The 25,151-nt window shown below is 26.8% G+C and overlaps 1 protein-coding gene across 1 annotated transcript in view; it reads right to left on the bottom strand.

The window, feature by feature from the left end:
* Window positions 1-241: 241 nt before the first annotated feature.
* LOC100201160 (plasma membrane calcium-transporting ATPase 3) overlaps window positions 242-25,151 on the bottom strand; it is a 56,533-nt gene continuing 31,623 nt past the window's right edge. The window contains exons 4-9 of the mRNA XM_065814565.1: window positions 17,135-17,223; window positions 14,368-14,547; window positions 13,955-14,149; window positions 2,292-2,483; window positions 1,785-2,201; window positions 242-772 (exon numbers count right to left, since the gene is read on the bottom strand). Coding sequence (XP_065670637.1) covers window positions 599-772; window positions 1,785-2,201; window positions 2,292-2,483; window positions 13,955-14,149; window positions 14,368-14,547; window positions 17,135-17,223 — 1,247 coding nt within the window. The 3' untranslated portion in view covers window positions 242-598. The remainder of the gene's footprint in view (window positions 773-1,784; window positions 2,202-2,291; window positions 2,484-13,954; window positions 14,150-14,367; window positions 14,548-17,134; window positions 17,224-25,151) is intronic.

Raw genomic sequence — 25,151 nt, 5'->3', positions numbered from 1 at the left:
ACCAACTGTTAACAAAGTAAAATACAAGTACAAAGTAAACATTTCAATAAAGTACAGAATACCAATCCGAATACAACAAATAGAACAATAAACACTTGAAACCTATCAAAATTTTAGCATAAAAAACAAATAAAAACTCGCCTAGTTAATGAATTCAAAAGTTGCCATCTAAAAAAAAACCTCATCCCATAAGCTCTTACTAAAATCGTAACCATCGTTTTTAAAAAAAAAACCCTAAACGTTTTTCTAACAAAAATATTCTTCACAAAACTCTAATTAATTTTCTAAAATATGTCCTCTATATAAAGTACATTAAACTGAAATAAATAATCTTATATACAAAATCATGTCAGTATAAATAATCATACTTCTGTATAAATAAAATGTCCAAATGTTAACAATGCGTATATTTCTATTGATATTTGAGTAAAAATATTATATGCATAAAAATATGTGAATAAATAAGTGCTTTTTAAAAACTTACGGATTTAAATAATATGCACGTGTAGATACCAAATGCGTATAAAAATATACGAGTACAAGTACACGTTCAATGATTCCCTATTAAAAAAGTTAAAAAAAAAGAAGAAGCATTGTATTACTTATGAAAAATTATTTTCTTTCTCTCTTTGAATTTTATCGCAGTTGGTATTGTCACAATTATCTGCCCCCACAGCAACTCACAAACACCAATAAATATACAACACACCCATTGATTCAAACTCAACGGTGAAGCTGAAAATGCCTGACCGCCAAATTGAACAATGAAGATCTAAACATTTTAAAATTTAATATAATTTTATATAATCAAATTCAAAATTATAAATCAAGTAAAACAAAAAAACAGCTTAATACGAATTTTCTTTAGTTGCAACTATGACACATATAAAAATGTTTGAGCCGTAAAAAAACGAATATAAAAATGTAAGTACGTAGAAACACGTAGAAATTAAAGAAATTCGTTGGATTGCAATATGGTTATTAACAATTGATATATAATACTATTTTTCACGTATAGACATTCCGTATACAGAATCTACTCTGAACAGCATTCAAAGTAACCCTGCAACATAAATTGTGAAAAATAAAACGATTTATTTTTTATTGCCATATCTCTATGACAGTATTATATTTTTAAACATATATACGTATAAACAGAAATACATTTATCACAGCAAAAAAAAGGAAAAAAAAAAACTGATATCAGACAGTACACAGATATACCAAATGTTAACTTCAAGTACTATAACAAACTATCAATAGCAGTTTAAGACAAAAAAAAATCAGAAGTTAAAGGTGCCAATCTTACCTACAATACTTTAGTTATTTAAAACATTTACAATGCTTACTTACAATGCTTGCTTACAATGCTTTTGTCATTTAAAACATTTACAATGCTTACTTAGCAAATAAATATTCTTATGTATCAATTTTAAATAAAATATGTTAAAAAAAAACACACACAAACAGACAATTCGAAAATAAAAATACATCCTTCTTTATTAAAAACTTATATTTATGCAAAAAACTTATATTTAAGCAAAAGTTTAGAAGTTAGCTTAAAAATGTACTTTAATTAAATGGTAATAAGAATAATTAAATAGTTTAAAACAATTAACAAGCTAATTAACTAATTATTCATTAAACTCTATGTTACATTTTTAGATTTATGCAATATTATGTAGGTTGCATATATGAAAAATATCTCAAAAACGTGTAAAGTAATTCTAATTTAGAGTATTGAATGCATTACTTATGATTAGTCATTAAAAAAAACAACTTACTTGAGCAATGAAAGTACCGACAACAATGAAAATAAACAGCTTGCTAGATAATATGTTTTTGAAAACATTGCGTTCACCATGAACCATCCTGGCATTGATCTCATTGAATATTTGCATCATAACAAAAACATTAAACAAAATAGTCAAATGTTGTGATGGGTACTTATTTTTGAAACCATTTGGAATTTCGAACAACACATGACCATAAAATATTAACACCAATATGACAATAAGCTGGTATAAACCATGACCAAGTATGAATCGAAACATAGAGCGAGAAATTAAAGGTTTAGTGCGACCGTAAGGTTTTCTTTCCAAAAGAGCATCTGTTGGATCTTCAGTTGCAAGAGCCAATGAAGCAAAAGAGTCCATAATCAAATTTACCCAAAGTAGTTGTATTGCACTGAGCGGACTTACCTTAAATAATACAATTTAACAAAAATTAATAATTTTATGAGAAACAAATATAACACAGAGAAATAAAAATGTAGGTAAATAAAAGCTTACAGAGAGCATTGTAGATCCAATAATAGAAACAAATATAGCAGTAAAATTTACAGTCAACTGAAACTGAATGAACTTGGAAATGCTATCATATACATTTCTTCCCCACATTACTGCCTTGACAATACTTTGAAAATTATCATCTGTAAGTATAATGTCAGAAGCTTCCTTTGCAACTTCTGTACCTTGAATTCCCTAGAACAAAGTAATCAAATTTATCTGTCCATGAATTCCCTGGAACAAAATAATCAATTTTATCTGTCCATGAATTCATTACACATTCCCAAAAAATCAGAAAATATATAAAAAAAACTTGTATACTATTTTGCATTTATTATATATATTTAATATATATGGATGGTTAAGCGCCAAACTAGCCTATACAACAAAGTTGAAAAAAATTGGTTTATATTAAAAAATGATTTCTTTGCAAACGCCAAAATACTATAATTAAATTTTTTAAGTGCACTGAACTGCAATTACTTTTAATTTTTTCAGTTTAGTTGCTTTTGTTAAAGGCTTTTAAACTTTGCGTCAAATTATCTCATTTCGTTGTATAGGCTGGTTTGGCGCTTAACCATCCATATATTCTTATATATATATACTTATATTTATTGTATTTAGTATATTATAAGTATTATAATTATAATATATTACAGGTATGTATTATATATATATATATATATGTATATATATATATATATATATATATATATATATATATATATATATATATATATATATATATATATATATATATATATGTATATATATATATATGTATATATATATATATATGTTTATATATATATATATATATATATATATATATGTATATATATATATATATATATATATATATATATATATATATATATATATATATATATATATATATATATATATATATATATGTATAATACATACCTGTAATATATATATATATATATATATATATATTATAATATATATATATATATATATGTATATATATATATGTATATATATATATATATATATGTATATATATATGTATGTATGTATGTATGTATGTATATATATATATATATATATATATATATATATATATATATATATATATATATATATATATATATATAGGCGATTCCGCAAGAAAGAGGAAAAAAAAAATATTATAGTGCATTTTTTTAACATTATATGCATGGTTGTTAATAATCATTTATACTTTTTTTCTTACATCATTGATTACGCTGTTTTATTTGTTGTTTTTAAGCATTAGATTTTTTGTTACGCCGTCAAAAAAAAAGAATTTTTTTTTGCATAAATTATGCGTAATCTTTTCCTTATTTTGAGCAACACTCATGAAAAAACCAGGATACACAACAATCTAAATAAAAAATTAGGACCATTACGATCACATTAGAAAAAAAAAATTTGAGTGATTAAAATTTTGAGATTTACCTTGTGCTCAAAGCCAAATAGTTTAGGAACAATTTGGGCATTTTTTTTGGGTATTTTGCCATTTGAGCACAAGGTAAACGTCAATATTTTTGTAATTTTTTTTGTAATCACATTTTTTTATATTTGCCCCAAATTTGGCTTGTGATTCACAATTTTTAGAGAATGCGTTGCAATGGGTGAAAGCCACTAATGACTGGTTGTCCAGTTTGCAAATTAGGACTCACATCTTAGTTAGTTAGTTAGAAGTTATCCAGCCCCAACAAAGCATTTATTGCTTTGTTGGGGCTGGATAACTTCGCCCAGAATTTTAGAGAAAAAGTTCATTTCTCCCCACTATCAATGAAGCATCTCAATGATTTAAATAAAAAGCTGTCAATAAGCATTCTCTACCATTGTCCTAACTTGACAGTTACCCTTGCCTCTTGACAACTACTTGTAGTTTTAAAAAAACTCTCCGACTCCAGTCTAAGTGTGCCAGTACGATGTCATTGATTAAATTTTGGCACACTCTATGCACAACTGAAAATTCCAGTTCTTTTAGAGACAGTTTGATAATATTTGGTGAGGTCTTCTGTTGAGTAGTGAGCGTCCTAAAACTTTATATAGATAGTTGTGGCAATAACTATCTACATCAAATTTTTCAATTTTGAGCACCTGTAGGCAGTTTCTTTTTGAGCAGCCATTTCAATCATTTGTTGACTACATGATTTTTGGACAGATTCTCTCAGTTCCTTAGAGATAACTATAGATTCTGGATTTAAGTAAAGAGCTTTCATATGGTCACACGCAATTGGCTGACTTATTAATAATTTACTTATTAAATTAAGTTGTAACATATTCTTGTTAATGTTAAACCCTCTTTCAACCACTGCTTGACCATGAAAAAGAGCCAACATCATTTTGATTAATTTGGACAGTGCCGGATAATCATCTAAACCACCAACCTTAGAAAAAAAGAACTCATCCAATCTATCATAAACTTTGTTGAAATTCATGAAAAGTTCCCTGTTTTTAGAGACAATCTTTTCTAAATATCTCTTGAATTTGGTATTTACCTCATCCCCACCTTTTGGGGTAACCCAATGCAATTGAATCAAGCTATCAACCAAATCACTTATCCTTTCTTATGCAATTTTTTCATTGCACATTATTTCTGGGTCAAAACATTTTACATACTGCACAATGACATATTTTAAAGGCAATTTTTCCACAAACTTACATGTCAACAACTGTAGAAAACATATGCAACTGTAGTTGAAAGCATAAACATCTTTTGAAGTGATTTCATCATTTGTTTTTTTTATTCTTTAGAGCAGTGCTGGTACCACACCCAATATCTGGCTTTTTTAAATAGTTTTTTCCTGTTGTAAAATGCAATTTGCAGAGGCTTTTTGCAGTTTTACATTGATCTAGAATATTAGCTATAATGAACTCTGACATTATGTCTTTTAATATTCGATAAAAGGTCGTCATATAAAAATGACATCGTAGGTTTAGCATATTGATATATGGTTAAAAAAGATTGCATACTATGAGTTATATGAGCAAAGAAACAAAACTTTGCTAAAATTAGAGGATCCTTAGTAGCAGATAAAACAATTTGGTAGCTCATGTACAAAGGCTGCTTACTCTTTGGTAGAGATTCCCAAAACCTACATATTTAACAAATGCTCTTCCAAATATTAATAGCTCTTAGCCACCTTTTCATCATCAACCACCTTTTCATCATCAAACAAACTTTCATCATCAAACTTTTCATCAACAGCCACCTTTTCATCATCAACCCATCGAGTACCACAAAAAGGAAGAGGAAATTGATTACTTTCAGTTAACAGTTAAGTCTTCCCGTCTGATAAGAGAATCATGGAGAAGTTTGTAAAGAGCCTGTAAAATCTTTTTAACACCCCAGTCTGTTTTATTTTCCCCAGTTTTGAATGATAGATGAAACGAATGAAAACCACAAGATCCAGTTGGAATTAGTTTGGTAATGTCATTTTCAGCATGATAGTTTTGTAACTCAGAGTAGAAGGCCCAATTTGCATTTGGGCCATCCATAGATACTTGAATAAGTTTGGTTTTATTCAAAGATTTTAAACCCAATAAAAAGTTATGCAAAAGATCCCTACTTCGACTATGTCCAATAAAGGTTGATTCTAGGTAACAAGTACAAACACTGTTTAAAACACTGCAGTAACAACTGAGTCAAGACTTTCATCAAAAGAAACAGCATAAAGTTTGACATCTATATCTCTAATAAGAACAGATTGAGAATGTGGAGCTATTCCAAAATTTATATAATATGAGCACTTGTCTTTTTGAAGAGAGAACTTTTCAGTTATAGCACTTTCAGGAAGCGTTGATTTAAACAAAATCGAAAGTCCATCACTAGAACGAAAAGAAAATGATGATAAAACATTTTCAAGTGTCCATCTGATCTCTGCATCAATAACCGAATCTGACACAACATACAAGTGAAAAGTGGAAACTTGAACTGTGTTTTCTGACAAAGTGGTTGCTACAATGTATATTTGACACATTGGTAAATGGTATACGTGTCATTTTTAAGTGAAGAAACAAACATTCACAATGCTTCTTTCCTGTTGAATGACTTTTTAACGCTCTCTGGCCCATATTAGACAATTCAATTATATTTCTTGGATGTGGAAAAATTACATTTTGCAGAGGTATTTGTATCCCCACACATTAACCAAGCTTTATATTCTGATATTAGTAACCACTGATCATCACTTTATTATTGTTGACACATTTTGATGAACTTTTTCTTAAGCCGCAAAGCTCTGGTAAGTTCCTCTTTTTTTTTTGTATTGTTAAATTTAAATTTTATATTAAAAAACATTTTTCTTACTTTACAGGAGGTTGCACCCCAAAATCTATGCGAAAGGAGGGTCTAGAATCATTTTAATATTAATTTTAAGTTACCACTTAACTGTAACTCGAAAAACATGTTTGGTTATATCCAGTCGATGGAAATAGAAGGCATTTAAATAAGTGTTTTTTTTTATCAAAGCTAAGAAATTTTTCTATATTTATTTAATATTATTCTCTATATATTGTCATTTCTTAAAAGTATTGAATACTGAAGCATGACATCATCACTTGGCGTTGCAGATATAATCTTTAAACTGATAAGAAAATGTAACAACCTTTTTAGTTTATTTTGAATTCAATTGTTGATGTTTTGAGTTTAATTAGTTCAAAAACTGCATTCGATTGAGGAGTGGGATGTGTTTAAAACATTCCATGGGTCTTGTGAAAAAATTTTTACATTAAGAGTGATTTTATCTTTAATAGACTGAGAATAAAGGTTTAATGGATAGAGCAAAAATGTTTATTATAAATTCCCTAAGACCATTATATATGCATGGAATCATTGGTTAATTGGTCTGATAGAGCGTCAAACTTTTGAACAAGTTTGCAACATAACTGAAAAATTGTAATTTTGGAACCGTCAGGAAGTCATTTGATGCTCTTAGAACAATAAAAAAACTTTTTGAGAATGGCTGTTTGCACTATTTAAATCTAATAAAGTTTAAGTTGTTCCATGTTTCAATTAATCAATCTGCAACAATTTAGTCTTCAATCTATCAAGTTGAACAAAAACTTAATGGATACCAATTTGACACTCAGTGACACTGTTATAGTCATCTCTTCTAGCCAGAGTATGTAATATTTGGTATGCTACCTTAAAATACTTTTTAAAATCCATGACATAGACAAACTTAAAAGCTTCATTTATTACATACAACCTACAACTCACTGATAAGTAAAAAATTTAATTTACACTTATTTTAGGATATGAAAATTTTAAAAAAACTTTCAATTTGTATTAGGGCCATTCATAGATACTTAGATCATTTTTGATAAGCCAAGACTTCCTATTTTTTTATTGAATTTTTTTAGTATATGGGCTGCGTAAGATGGGCTAAGAAAAATTGAATTTAAATTTATTTGAACTCAGTTTTTCTTATTATCTCAGACACATTAACCTGGTTTTCTAAAGTATTCCAAAATCTAACAATAATACCCATTGAACACTTTTGTATAACTTTGTTCAGACATTCTACAAACAAGACAACATAACATGGCTAATTCTTGATACTTTCAAGAAGTAATGAATTAAAATATGGGGCTAACCCATAATTAATCATATATATCCTTTCAATATTTCCTATTCTTCCTAATCTGAATCCTTTAGCCACTTTACTATCTGAAAACATATTAGTAATTCATTCATTCATATTAGCAGATGCATTGTTTGACAATCCTTACAAAACAGTTGCGTGAACCCACTTAATTTCAGATCTTGTTTGTCTTCATTGGAATTGACAACAAGTTCTAAAGTTTTTTGACCTACTGCCAGGGGTAGCATTGGTACGTGCCAGGGGTAGCATTGGTGTGTGCTAAGGTTAGCATTGGTGTAGTAGTAGAATTTTTATAAAAGGTTTGAAAAAGTGACTTTTAAATTTAACTAAGACATTCATTATGACTCTTAACTGCCTGAACTCCCATTTTTGACAAATTAAAAGTTTTACAACAGCTGCTACAACTAGCAACTTTATTGTTGTCTTAAAAGCACACCATAGTAGAGATATTTAAAAACTTATTTAAAAAAAAAAAGTCCATTAGAAATGGCTTGCATTTTCAAAACCAAGATACTTTGTACAATTGAATCAATGAAAAGAAGAACAGTACTAGTCTAATATTTTCATTTCAAGATAATCAATGTTTAAGCTTTAAACAGTTATAGTTTGGCAAAAATATATAGCAAAAATTAATGAAAGAAAGATGGACTAGTATTATTTTTGTAGTACATAGAGAGATCGACATAGGTTAAATGAAATTATGAAAAAAAGTGCAAATAACAAAAAATGGACTAGTACTATTCTTCTTCTCACCAATTTAATTTAAATCTAAATTTTGAAAACACCTTTAACAAAAAAACACCTTTCAACACCTTTCGAAAAAAAAAAAAAAATGAGGAAGGGGGTTTAACAGGCAGGTCATGGACTTTTGGTGTTCAAGAAAGATAACTTCCAGAGATGGTGCAAACTTTAAATTTTGTAATACTGATGCTGGTATGAAATAAGAATGTTTTATAAAAAATTACAGTGCTTGGATCCTTGGAACAGTATACACCTGAAGAAAAAACTTTTTTTTTGTAGTTTTTTTTGTATCATAAAATAGATTGAAATTCATCAGAAAAATAATTTATTTAAAAAAAATTTCTTATTATTTAAAAATGGCAATCAAGGAAAGTTTGAAGCCACTTCCATTTGAGGAGGCTGTCAACTTTACAAAATCATAACTTTTGAACTTTATATTTTTTTCCTAAATGAGAGCTTTACAGGTGAATTTTAGTCACGCTCATAATGGTTTTTGAGTTTTATTTTTTTAAATGTTATTAATGTCCCTTTCCATAACAAATATTTGAACATTGGGGCCTTAATTTTATGACAAATTTTAAATAATACCTTAATTACAATAAATAATGTTTATATTATAGGTTAAATATATCATTCTACTGTTTTGCATACTTCCTTGTGGTATACCGCAAAAAGATTTATTAATAGATAGTATGAACTTTTTTTTAAATCAGTAGTTAAAAAAATATTTTAAAAATTGATTAGTATTGCTCATATTGTTTCAAAATGCCAAACATTAGAAAACCTCATAATAGATAAATAGAGCCTAAGCCTACCTAATTTGTTTTTCAAAAAGATCAGGAATGACTGAAGTTAAAGAAGGAAGTGTGACATTGAACAGAATACATAAGTTCTTTTTAAAATCATTTGATTTGAACAATGAAAACTTTCTTAATGGCATATGTACTAAATATAACATTTGTGAAATTGCTCAAACTACAATTACTCCAGGATCAACATCTAAAAATAGAGGGAGAATCAAGTTGGGAAGAGTAAAGGTATCATAATCTGGAACAACAAAAATATCAAGTGCATAATTGTCATTGAATGAGGATTAACCTACCTTTGCACTCTCAAAACAAGAACATAAAATTTAACAGAAGAACTTGATAAAGATAAGGAGAACCTTTTATTCTTGATTTAATATTTCAAACTTGAAATTTAGAAATGTATATAAAATATTTGAAATATAAAAACTGAAAACATGAAAATATCTTTTGATGTTAAGATAGACGAGGTACCTAACTTCAATGCTCAAAAGTATTGAAAAGAAAATTTGAGGATTAGGGAACTAAAATCAAGGTCACAGCCTAAGGTAAAGCAATTCCTGTTAAACAGTCAAAAAAACTCTGCGCTTTTTCCAGTTAAAAAATCCTGATTTTCATAATAAATTCAAAAACACTTGTGAACTTAGTAATAGACAAGGAGCGAAAGTCTTTAGGGAAAGAGACATATTTTAAAGTAATGTAAGAGAGAAATAAAGTTAAAAGATTTTACTTAATTTCTTAGTTTTTAAATGATTATTTTGATGTTAAAGAAATAACTTTTGAAAAAGATAATTGATTTATTGTAAAAATATTAAAGGACTTGTTGTGACAGTAATAAAGGAGAAAGAATTTAAAAAAAAATACATTCTAAAGACAGGCATTGATGTTGAAAACGGATTTTTAAAAGTTTATTTAAATAAAGCGTGTACACGAAATAAATGTGAAAGTAGAAGAACTACTAAAAAAAGGTGCTCGATAATTTTTATTTAGTAAGTAATAATATTAATACACTAATATAAGAAAATAAAATGTTTAAGAAAATTAACTTATTCCTGTAAGCATTTAAATTTCAAACTTTTGCTTTGGTAGTACCCATAAGCTTGCGCACAGAACAACAATTAAAGCTACTTGATGCTTTTTTAAATGACATTTCTGCATATTTTTTATCTTTTTTATTTTCCATTTAATAATTGTGCATTACTTTTTTTACTCTCAATTCTGGGTAGCTTGGAGGATTTACTGTTTTGTGCACAACTTTTGCATCATTTTATTTATACTATTTAAAAGCTAGTTTACTATAATGAATTAAATGATGTCTACTATCATGTGATCTATCATGTGATCTATCATGTGGTCTATCATGTGATTTAATAAGAGGTAATGAATTAAATGATGTCTACTATCATGTGATCTATCATGTGATCTATCATGTGATCTATCATGTGATTTAATAAGAGGTAATGAATTAAATGATGTCTACTATCATGTGATTTAATAAGAGGTAATGAATTAAATGATGTCTACTATCATGTGATTTAATAAGAGGTAATGAATTAAATGATGTCTACTATCATGTGATTTAATAAGAGGTAATAATTAAATGATGTCTACTATCATGTGATTTAATAAGAGGTAATGAATTAAATGATGTCTACTATCATGTGATTTAATAAGAGGTAATGAATTAAATGATGTCTACTATCATGTGATTTAATAAGAGGTAATGAATTAAATGATGTCTACTATCATGTGATTTAATAAGAGGCAATGAATTAAATGATGTCTACTATCGTGTGATTTAATAAGAGGTAAAAGACACACTCTTTAACATATATTTTACCAGAAAGTTAGAATATATGATGCTGATTTTTTGTCACATATGCAAATAACTTGCCAAATCAAGGCTTTTTTTAGCTAACTTATTATGTTTTGTATATTTAGATGTATATACAGTGGTGGAAAAAATAATAAATACATTATCTAAACATTTAGAAAAATGCTTTTTATTCACAGCAAATGATGTTAACTGATATTAATTTTTATGTTTTTTATAAACTTTATTGTTAAAAATTACATTTTTTTTTTAAATTATAAAGTTTTTTTCAATTTTTCTCATGTTACTAACAATTTTGTTTAAAGTAGCCAGAAATTTACTGGAAAAAATAATAAATACGGTAATGATTAATCTTTTTGTTTTCTTTAATTTTCAACTGTTATTACTTTTCAAATATGTGTTTGACTTTAGTTATTATTAATACCTTGTAGGAAGAGGATTTGGAAGAGGTAATAGCCTCTTCCCCCATATTTATTTAAGAGGAGGGACACTTCTCTTGCCCTTCCCCTTCAAATTTCTAACCCTGACTGTTTAAGTCACTCCCCCCTCAAACGGATATGACCTTTCTACGCAACTCAATAATATTTTACTTTATATTTTGAAACATAGCATGTTTAATAAGTTTTCTTTGTATGTTCAGTTAATTATTTACAGTTTACTAATATATTATAATAATATCATTTCAGTTAATTAATTACAATTAGAGTAAAAAACATTGCTGAAGTTGAAGGTATTGCTTTTTACTATTAACCTGTAAGTATTTTAAATATTTAAGAATATGATATGGTGGTATTAGTATGTATATTAGTAAATTAATTCATAAAACAGTTTTAAGTTAGGATATTATGAATAGAAAGTCAATGTGACTTTCTATTCATAATATCCATAATGTCGTAAATATTCTGCATGAACAAATAAGAAATGGAGCACAGTTTAGTGGACAGATGAATCTAAATTTAATATCTTTGGATCACATAGTAAACAGTTTGTCCGCAGACCACTAAATAAAGAGTTTGACCCACTTTACACTAAAAAAACAGTTTAATTTGGTGGTGGAAGCATTATGGTGTGGGGATGTTTCTCGTCATCCGGTATTGGTCCTATCGATTTAATAACAGACACTACGAAAGCTAATATTTATACTAATATACTTGAAGAAATTATGCTTCCTTATGCTGAGGCTAACATGTCGCTACTCTGAATATTTCAACAAGATAACGATCCAAAACATACAGCTTCTATCACAAAGAGATGGTTCCAAAATAATGGTATGAGACAATTGGACTGGCCAGCATAATTGCCAGATTTAAATCCAATAGACAATTTATGGAAAATTGTAAAGAATGAGGTAGGAAAACAAAAGCCTTGGAACAAAAGGGATCTGTGGAAGGCTGTGAAGACATCATGGTACGCTATTCCAATATCAACATGCCATAAATTGGTCAACAGCATGCCCAAAAGACCAATCAAAGTGAAAAAAAATAAAGGACATGCAACAAAATATTAGGCAATTTTTGAAATATTGTATGAAGTGATTGATAAACCTTTTTCAGAAAAAAAGAAAAGTTTGTTTTTGTTCTTAATTGATTTTAATTATTTTTGTTGATTATTTATTTTATAACTATTGAATTTTCTTGATTTTTTCAAATATAGAATCAAATTAACCATTTCTGTATTTATTATTTTTTCCAGTAAATTTCCGGCTACTTTAAACAAAATTGTTAGTAACATGAGAAAAATTGAAAAAAACTATAATTTTTTTAAAAATATAACTTTTAACAATAAAGTTTCTAAAAACATAAAAATTAATATCAGTTAACATCAATTGCTGTGAATAAAACGCATTTTTCTAAATGTTTAGTGTACTTACTATTTTTTCCACCACTGTTTATAAAAGTATATTAAAAGTATATATATAAAATCTGCTTTTCCTCTATATTTGACAATATAATAGACATCACCAGGAATTCGCTGATGATCATACTACATGATGATCGTAAATATTGCTGATGATCCATATAAGTTTTATCACCTACTTTTGATTATTATTGAAATAACACATAAATTTTTTGAAATATAGCTGTCATACAACTTTCTGCAGCGAGTTTTTGCACCTTTTTTTCCAATATCAGCATGGCTGGGCACTTTTTGTGATTTGAAAGAATAAAGTTTATGCTTATTTCAAACTTTTAAAACAAAACTATGATAAAATCTGTATCTTTTTGTGCATTTCCTTAGTGAGAGAATTGGGTTAATCTTAAAAATGTTGGGCAGTTTTCCAAGTTAACCAGGTTATATCTTGAAAACCCTCCTTTCTTCAACTACCAGGTTTGCATTTGATCGATTATGTTTAAGAAACCATTGAAAAACACAACTTACAGTGTAAAGATGTATTTACAACTCTTTTGCCATTGAATTGTAGCCTCTGTTTGGATTTTCCAAATTATAAAAATACTTGTGCATAATTTTTTTATATCATAACAAGTATAACAAGTTTCCAAACCCTAACACAAAGTCTTAACTTATTTAAACCTGACTTAATTTTTTATGAAACTGCTGGTTACTTGAAATGTATCAATAAAAAAAGTTTCTAGTTTATTTAGAATTGAATCCACATAAAACTTTAACTAAAACAACATAAAAAAATTTTAAAAATATTTTATATTAAAACAAATGTACCATTGCAAATCCTACATCAGCTATTTTAAGAGCTGGAGCATCATTAGTACCATCCCCAGTAACAGCAACAACCTCACCAAAGTTGTTTAACTTACTATCAATCATTCCTTTTACTAAGTTGTATTTATCTTCTGGCGATGACCTTGCCATTACCCGAATTCTGGGCCATAAATCATCAATCAATTTTTGTTGAATCTATGGGTACAAACCAATGATTATGTGTTAGTACATATTTTATATAAAATCATTATTCATTTATCTGAAACAGAATAATTTTTTTCAATTCTGTTTTATAAATTTTTATAAATATTAAATTTTTATAAATATCTTTTTTTTTATAATATCTTTATAAGCTATTCATGCTATCTGATCGATTATTAAATTAGGCCAACTAATTAGTTCAATAGAATAACCTGTCCTTTTTCATCACGAATTTTTGAATTAAATTCTCTTCCTTCGATGACCAAAAAAGTGCTGTTTGGTTCGAGAATACCACATTTTAGTGCTATTGATTGAGCTGTACTTATGTTATCTCCTGTTATCATTCGAACAGTTATTCCTGCCTTTTGACATTTTTTGATAGCTGATGGAACCTTAAAAACAAATAAATATGAAAAGTTTTATTTTATTTTCCATTAAAAAAACTTGTACATAACCACATTATAATGTGATTATGATTTTTGCAGATTTATACAAAACTACTTTTAAATGTGATTATTTTTTTTAGCAGATATGTGTATTTATCTACATTATAATGTGATTATGTTTCGTTGCAGATTCATACATATCTGTTTACATTTTAACATAATTACATTTTTTTTGTAGATACCTACTTAACTGCCTACATTTTAATGTTATTATATTTTGTAGCACATTTGTACATACTGTCTGTATTTTAATATGATTTTTTATTTTGCAGATTTGTACATCACAGTTCAGAAATTTAAGCTTTAAGTTTAATCTCAGAGTAACCTGAGTTAATAAAAATAATAGGAGAGGCATATAGACACCTCATTTCTATACCTTAGAAAAATCTGGGAGATATCATGTTTTGAGGAAGTTAATATTGAATGTCTGCCAAAAGTCCTTTTTTCATATTTAAAAAAACTAAATATATAGACAGAAAAGTAAAGTATTTATCAAATGATAACCGTAAATTTATTAGCTTTCAAGGTTTGTGCTACATTTTGTACTCTAGAAAGTCATCAGAGAATGATTCTTTATAATGGGTTAGAAGCTTTGGTGAATACCTAAAAACTTGGTTCGGGTCTAATGAAATATTAAAAACTAGAAGAAGTGGTGTCAAGTTTGAGTCAAACATGAAGAAAGCCATTTACGAAAAAATTAAACTTCTTTTCCAACTTTTATGTTACTGAACCATTAAACTTTCAAGAAAAAAGACAAAGGTAATATCTATGTCACAGTGAGGAGCAATATTTTTTAAACTATATTTAAAAATATAAACATTTTGCTTTAAAAATTGTCTTTTTGAAAACATAAATATTATTATTATAAAACATAATATTATTATTATAAAATAGTATTTTCAATTATAAATATATGCATGTATATATAAATTGAATATTTATTTAGAATTTTTATTTAGATTTACTTATGTAGGCTCATGGAAAAAAAATATTCCTATGTATGGTATAACAGATCTTTTGAACTGCTTTTCGAAAAGCCAAGAGTATTTCAACCTTTGAATGATCACTATGAACTGTATTCATTTCTTGGACTTCTGGGAAAAAGATTGAAAAAATACAAAGGTTACCACGAAAAAACATTGGAAGAAAAAACCTATAGAGAAACTAAAGATTTTTTTTAAAGTTTTGGCAAATTTAAGTTGATAAAGTATTTTGAACTATACCCTCTCTTGAAAACAATGAGAAAGTCTCATAAGTTTGTTCATAGTTTATTATGGCCTTTAGCTATAAGTATGAACCAAACTATTGAGTTTTGATTCAAAGTTTCTTCAAAGTAACAAGGATATGCAAGACTATTACAGAGCCGCAATAATTGTATTCTTTAAACATTTTAAACAAAATTATTGATAAATATATTAACAACAAGTTAATATAGCTTTTATGTAAACAGCTCACAGTTACATAGAAGGTAAATGCTGTAACTGCACATCTGGAAGCATTTGGTAATGTGATTGAGCTCTTCCTTGGACAGGTTGATGAGCAGACATATGAATCTTCCCCTTACAATATGAAAAGTATAGTAAACAGGTTTGAAGTCTTGCAGTACAGCAAAAAATATAAGTAAAGAAGCAAAAGTGTTGCATAAGTCCTCAGTTCAAAGAATTTAAAAGCCATTGAACACAAATAATGTTAAAATATTACATCAAAAAAACTTGCAAAGTCGTTGAAACAATAAAATAAAGACAGTAAAAAAATACTGTTATATTAAATATGTTTTTAAAATACTTTATTTTGTATTTATTATGTAAAATTATTAAGCAACTATGCTTACAGTAGCTTACTATTACTCTACTGATTTATTATGTTCTACTAAACTATCACTATGTTTTTCTTTGTTTTTTTTTCATCTTCGCTTCTAACAAGGCTGCAAGCAACCACTATTAGAGTTGCGAGTTACTGGAAGAGAAAAGATTAAGATTGTAGAGCAAGATAACGATTGACAGATGACTTAAAAGATTGCAAATTATATGAATCAGGAAAGCAAGATGAAGGAAGCAAATTCCAAAGAATTATTGATTGAGGAAAAATACTAGAGGAATAAGAGTTTTTGGAGCATTTAGGAACAGTCACAGAAAAAAAATGAGACTTAATTGAATGATAAGAATGAATTTTAGCAGATGGCACAAGAGACGCTAGCTCTTTCAAGCAGTTCCCATTATAGTATTTGCAGAAAAGAGAAAGAGAAGCAACATTACAACGATGTGATAATGGTTGGAGGTTATATGGCAACCCCCATATAACCCCAGATATGGCAACAGTATTCATACAAAGCCGAATTTGAGATTTATAAAGATAGAGAATAGAATTCGAAGTAAGAAAGTGTCAAGCTCAATAAAGAGATGCAACCTTAGCAGATGCTAATTTTGCAACACAATTGATATGTGGTTTCGGTAAAAATGCGTATTTTAAATGAAATGATTTATTTTGAACAAACTCTGTTAAAGTTATACAATTACAACAGTTATATCAATACCTCTTTTCTAATAGGGTCCTCAATTCCAACAATTGCCATACATATCAAATCTGATAAAACACTTTCTTCATTTTTCCAATCTGGATTAACTAAAGTCAAAACAAAATAAACACAGATCATTTAAATGACTTTTTTACTGTATTGAAGAAAAATCACACAAAAATGTTGCTCTAAGTTTTTTTTTTTTTTTTAATGAAGAATTTTGTGTACTCTTTTTATTTACTTATTATAGGATTTATGAACAGTTGATATATTTTTATAAAAATTTTGAAAAAAATTAAAATTTTTACATCAACTTTATTTTTAAGACTTAAAAAAAACTTTGAACATTTAATTTTTTTTAAACAACTAGTTTTTAGAATAATACTAATAAAAATTTTAGGTGGATCATCATAAGTTTTTTTTAATAACAATGAAAAAATGTTGCATTAAATATTTTTTCCTTTGAAAAGATTTTTTATTTAAAAATGATATAAAAAGTTCATAAAACTAAAACTAAAGTTAAAAATATAAATACTGTGAAAATAACAACAATAAATAGATAACCAATTAAAACTTATTTTACCAACAGCTCTGTTTCACTTTATTTCACACTTGATAATCGTTGATTTAAAGTATGATTTAAATAAATTAAATAAACTTGGTTTTTTATTGTTATTTGAAGATTGTGATTCTGAATTCAATATTAACCACAGGCTGTTAATAAGATTTAAAAGCTGCAGATAAATCTTGTTGAAAATAACTTTTCATGAAAAGTAATGTAGATTATTGAAAGGTATTCAAATGAAAGAGGAACACTTTGCTTATTGTTTCAATAAAAAATTCAACTCTTTAACTCTGAAGCATGAGCCTTGATGAAGGCCATTGAGCAGCTCACATTTTACCTATGAAATAGCATATGTGTTCAGCAATTTTAAGATAAGCAAAAACTTGTTTTTTTTGGAACTTTTAAATTATCTTCTTTTAATATCGTTTGTGTGACATTTATTCAGAAAATATTATGTCGAAAAAAAATCCATATAACCGCCAATGTGATTTTTTTTGTAAAAGAAACAAATTATTATTATTTTGTTTTAAATTAAAATTAAGACTTTACATTAAATATAATTTTAAAAATTAAAAATATAAATTGCTGCTAAGATTAAACTTTATGGAGAAGGTGCTAAGATATTTCACCACCAAAAACTGAAATAAACAATAGGTCCATTGAAATGAAAAGCAGGAAAAATAAATTGCCTAAAATTGAGACAATTAATTTAAATATATTTTAGAATAGAATAAACTTTGTTTTTATTTGTAAATTTTTTTTGTATTCAATAAAATGATTGCGTTCAGCTTTATCAGTTCCAAAATAAACTAACTGCTCATATCCTGATATGTGGAATGATTGTTAGCAACTATCAAACAAAATATATCCTGATATGATTGTTGAATGATTGTCACCAACTATCAAACATAAAATAAACCCTGCAGATTTAAAATCTGATCAACTTTATTTCCAGGAATATCATATCTAGTCAAAGCTTTATGAGATAAGAGACAATAAAAACATGGATACTTTTTAAAAATTTAAAAATTATTATTTAAACCACATATCTACCACTACTATAACTACAACACTTCTTTAAGAACATTTCATTCAACATAAAATTCTGAATTAACTTTTTCTTCCTCCAAAAGAAATTTAATAGCTTTTAAGGACTCAATGGCTCCAACTGCTAAAAAAATACAATATTGTAGAGATACTATTTCTTGTAAAATAATCTATGCTTGCTGTTTAGTCTAGCATTGCAATAATTGATTTGTATGATTTTTAACTCGTTAATAAAATAACTTTAATTACAATGCGGTACTTGAAAAGATGCTAGTGACGCAATATAACTTCTAACAATACAAAATATATTTGCTGAGTTGAGTTTCTTAGAAATGCGTTATGTGTTTTCATTACGCAGCGAAATCTCATAACAAGGCCTGATATATATATATATATATATATATATATATATATATATATATATATATATATATATATATATATATATATATATATATATGTATATATATATGCATACATGCATATACACACACGCACAAATATATATATATATATTCAAATTTATTTAGTACCAAGATAATAAAGATGCATTTTATTGTCAATAGTTTTCAAATGAATATATCAGATTTTAAGAAATGTATTATAAGGTTCTCACTTAAATAGAGTTTATCTCATTAGCCAAAATGGCTAATGAGATAAACTCTTTAAGTGACTTTTAATAGACTTTTTAAGAATAATCTTATTGATTAAAATTATATCATGTTTCAAAGCATGACTAGAGCATAAGTCAAGTCAATTCTGGAGATCTTTATTTATGGTGCATATGACAATATCATCAGCATATAAAATATATATAGTGTGTGTATATATATATATATATATATATATATATATATATATATATATATATATATATATATGTATATATATATACATATATACACACACACACCTATAGTATCACTTACAGACATTTTAGTGTACCCGTTAATTTTTTGTCCCTGTAAGCATAGTTTTTTTGTAAAAAAAAAATGTCCCTGTAAGCAACTTTTATAAAGAACAAAAAGTACATACATCGACTATCAATTAGCCTGACTCGCAGCAGAGTGCTGCTACATTGACTGAGGGTTTGGTTTGGGTCAGCATCAAGGTCAGGCTTAGGGTTACGGCAAGGTTTAAATATAGTTATATTACTGTAATTAATCGTTTTTGTAAATAGATGAAAATAAAAATGAAATATAATATATAATAAATAAATAAAAATAACAAAAATGAATATAAAAAACACATTTTTATGATAAAAAAATAAATTTAAATATGTGTAAATAAAAATAAAATAATGATAAAAATTTAAAATAATTATACTTATGATAAAAATAGTATAGAAAAAGGAAAAACAAAAAAACAAAATGGGAACAAAAAAACATATCCCCGTAAGCGCCGACTAGGAATGGGTATAAATATATATATATATATATATATATATATATATATATATATATATATATATGAATATATATATATATATATATATATATATATATATATATATATATATATATATATATATATATGTATATATATATATATATATAGAACCCTTAGATGTTGTCCGAAAGTTTTTTCCATATCTTGTTGACAAAAAGTAAAAATTAAAATGCAAGACCGGAATTTTTTTTTTTTAATAATGATAGACTGCCTGCCCCAACCAAACCCTCAGTCGATGTAGCAGCACTCCCTTGCGAGTCAGGCTATTTGTCAGTCGATGTAGCAGCACTCCCTTGCGAGTCAGGCTATTTGTCAGTCGATGTAGCAGCACTCCCTTGCGAGTCAGGCTATAAGATAGTCGATGTAGCAACACTCCGCGCATGATTTACAGTAAAAAAAATAAAAATAAAAACATTTTATTAAAAAAAATAAAAATAAAAACATTTTATTAAAAAAAATAAAAATAAAAACATTTTATTAAAAAAAATAAAAATAAAAACATTGTTTATATTGTTAAAAACATTCAAAATGTTTTAAAAACATTCAGAATGTTTTTAAAAACATTCTGGTCAATTAAATTTGCGTTTTTGTGGTTTTTTTATATAACAATTAATTTGTAATTAAATTAATGGTTTTGACTTTCGTCCAACACGAAAATGTTATATATATATATATATATATATATATATATATATATATATATATATATATATATATATATATATATATATATATATATAAATATATATATTCATTATCTTAGTCAATTTTAGAAACTCTTGGATAGTAATGACTAAAAAGCTGAATTTTTCTTTTGAAATATTTTTTAGCTTTATAAGTTCCCATTTAGTTTTATAATAAATGATATAAGCTGAACACATATAATTTTTTTTAGCTTGTATATGAATTCTATAAAAAAATTAACAATATTAACTTTATAACAGACATGTCGTCAGCCGAGAACCAAGAGGCCGTATGTCCACTTTTCGTTTTTTTTGTGTTTATTATTAAAATATGCTCTTCAAGATAAAATCTGTGTTTGGGCTGATTCTAGACTCAAAAGTCATAAAAATTAGGTCTATATTAAAAGAACCAGAAGGCTGTATGTCCAAAAAATAAATAACTGTTATTATCAACTGGCCGTATATCCTTTGACCAATCATAAGACAAAACATGAGTTCTTTTCAGCTAAGAATTTGTTTTTGCCGCTAAAACTTCACTTATTAAATCAAAATTTGATGAAACTACTGAGGAAGTCTTTCAAAGGTACGAATATAACTTTTGAATACTCTAAGTTATGAAATTATGAATAGTTCAGACTGCTCCTTTCTTATGACTATTATATATTTAATATATTATTATTATTATTATTGTTGCTAAATAAATATATATATATATACACATATATATATAATATATATATATATATATATATATAAATATATATTTATATATGTATATATAAATATATATATGTATATATAAATATATACTTATATATGTATATATAAATATATACATATATATATATATATATATATATATATATAAATATATATAAATATATACTTATATATGTATATATAAATATATACATATATATATATATATATATATATATATATATATATATATATATATATATATATATATATATATATATATATATATATAATATATATATATATATATATATATATATATATATATATATATATATATATATATATATATATATATATATATATATATATATGTATATTAATTTTTATAATATTAATTTAGAAACTCAAAGGAACAAGATGTTGCAGACATTCAATTAAAACCTGCTATTCAGATCAACTTCTCTGAACCTCTCTCTGGGATTCAATCACAAAATTCTGATAAAAATGATGATTTACTTGTTCATACCACTTCAAAGGAAAATCCCAGAGAAAGTGTCAGAAAGCACAGAAGAACTGGAAAGGATCTTACACGCAAACGAAAACGAGACCCTAGCTCCTGGAAAAAAGAAATAAGAAAGACACTTAGATAGAGTGGTCAGCAGTACGTAGGCTCAAACAATAAAATACAAAGGGGGAAATTTATTAAAGATTGTAAGAGAGATCACAAAGTGTGTCGTTTCAAATGTAAAATAAAAATTAGTGTTACTGATCAAGAAACTTTGCACAAACAACACTGGATTTTGAATGATCAAGAAAAGCGTCTTTTCTACTCCCAAACTACAATCGTAGAAAACAAAAAAAGATGTCGTTTGGCTGAAAATCCAAAATTGAAAAAAAAAAGTTATTCATATTACTTTATTGTTTCTGACAAACTCATACGTGTTTGCAAAGAGTTTTATCTATGTACACTAGATATTGATGAAAAAAGAATTCGAAATCACCACTCAACAAAAAATAAAACAACAGGAACACCTCAACAGTATAAACGAGGTAAAGTACCTAGTCGAACTGTCCCAAATAGTATTAAAGATTCTGTAAGTAAACATATTCAAAGCATTCCCAGAATTGACAGTCACTACTGTCGCAAAAGTACAAACAAAGAGTACATTCAAGAAAATCTGAATATGACCATTTTGTATGAGAAATATTGTGAAAAATGTGTTTTAGACAATGTTGTTCCTGCAAAAAAAAGTATGTATAGAACAATATTTAACACAGAGTTTAATATTGAAGTTCATACATTAAAAAAAGATAGATGTGACAAATGTAAAAGTATGAAAATGAATCCTTCACCTAACTTAAATGAAAGAGCATTACATGAAATCCACACAAAAAACAAAGTTGAGACTAATGAAGAACGTAATCGTGATCGACTTGATAAAAGCAAATGTATTGTTTGCTTTGATATGGAAAAAGTGTTCAGCCTACCAACAGCAAATGTTTCTAACTTTTTTTACAAACGAAAGTTGACTGTTTTTCATTTGACTGCACAGTGCTCAATATCCAAAAAAAATTACGGTGCACTCTGGTCAGAGCTTACAAGTGGTCGTTCAGGAAATGATATAGCTAGTGCTGTTCTTGTTATACTAGATCAAATAGTTGCGGATGAACCTCTTGTTACTGAAATTTGCTTATGGAGCGACTCTTGTGTACCACAGAACCGAAATAGTTTTATGACGATTGCTTTAAAAATTTTCTTACAAAATCATCCACAAATTAAAACAGTCATTCAGAAATTTTGTGAGCCAGGACATAGTGTGATACAGGAAATAGACAGTTTGCATAGTATTATTGAAAGAAATATGGCAGTAGCTGAAGTGTACAGTCTGATTGGCCTTGTCAGAATACTAAAATACATTCCTCGAAAGAATCCAATCATGTTGATTCAAATTAAAGAAGAGCAGATGATGGACTTTCAATCTATTGCAAAGAATTATTCGTTGCTTAAAAATATTCCATATGCTAAAGTAAAGGTACTTAAATACTCAGCAGATAAGCCATTGAGTGTGGAATACAAGAATACGTTTGATTGTGAATATAAGGTGGAAAATATTGTCAACTTTAAAACACGAAACCAAAGTTCAGGTAACAAAATAATAAGAAATCATGAAACATTTTTGCAACCAAAGGTGCTTCCAAAAAAAATATATATATTGAAGGAAAAGGTAGAAGATCTAAAATCGATGATAAAGTTCATGCCTCTTCAAGACAATGAATATATGACATTAGTATTGCAATCATTTGGCTAGTGTTTTACTTTAACTATTGGACAATGTTCTTTGCTGCAATTTGCAGCTCTATTGACTTCTTTATTTTATGAACTTTTTATTATCTTTTTAATTTTGATCATATTGTATAAATTTTAATTTGAGGGTCGTTGTACTTAATTTTTAACTGTAACAGATTGTTTGGATCAGTCTTTAATTCATAGTAACTATTGCTACCACCTTAAAACATTTAAACAATTTTTTTTTTAATTTAAAATTCTGTAACTTTTATTGTACTATTAATCATTTGTGTTTGTGCCAATGTAACTGACCCTCATTAGCAAAATAAAATATGTTTGCAGTATTATTCAATTTTATGATCTCTAAAACTACATTATAGTTTTATAAATACTTTAAAGGGCTAACAAAGAGGTTAACTAAAAAAGCTAGTAAAGTAAGGTACGAAGTAGTAAAGTAAGGTACGAACCAGTAAAGAGGTTAAAAATAGAACCAGCAAAAGTCCCACCGAAAATTATAAACAATTTTTTTATATTTCACATTTAATGTCATCAAATAAAGCGCTTTCGGAAAGAAAAAAAAAGCATTTAAATTTTATAAACTTAATAAAAATGAAAACCAACAGGCTGCATGTCCATAACCAGGTTCAGTTTGCAACGTTTTTATTGTTAAACGACCCTTTCAAACAAGATTTTATCACTTCTATAGAAAATTAGACTTAATTTACTATTAGATCTAAAAATAGGAATAGTTTACATAAAGTACAACAGTCAGTATTTGTGCCCCAAAATTTGAATTTCGGATTACTTGGAACCACAAAAAGTGGACATATGGCCTCTTGGTTCTCGGCTGACGATGTGCTAAGGGGTGTTTTATAACAAGCACACAGTAAAATCTCTATAATGCAGCCAAGGTAGCAGCATAGATTTTTTGCCTACTGCTATTTGATAATTATTTTACAAAAAGGTGTCTTACAAAATTAAATTTTTAGTTAAATACATCAAGTGCTACTTAAAAGAAACAACTTTGATATTTCAAATTTGTTTTTGCCTTTCCAATCCATATTTTTGAATTACGTAATTACACACTGTATGATTGTATCATATCATTGTATGGTATGTACACAGTCCTGTATTACATGACTATAGCAACATAATATTTATTGGATGGGCAATAAAGCTTTCTATATGCTCTAATACAAAACCCTAAAGAGGTTACATGAAACTTTTTCTGTTGAAACATTTTTTTACAAAAATATCCTTGGTTTTTTGTGTGTAGCACTTTATATTAAATATTATTTACGA

The sequence above is a fragment of the Hydra vulgaris genome, chromosome 12 (genome assembly GCF_038396675.1).
Source record: "Hydra vulgaris chromosome 12, alternate assembly HydraT2T_AEP".
NCBI classification, from domain to species: Eukaryota; Metazoa; Cnidaria; class Hydrozoa; order Anthoathecata; family Hydridae; genus Hydra; species Hydra vulgaris.
This window is presented reverse-complemented; position numbering and strand designations above follow the sequence as displayed.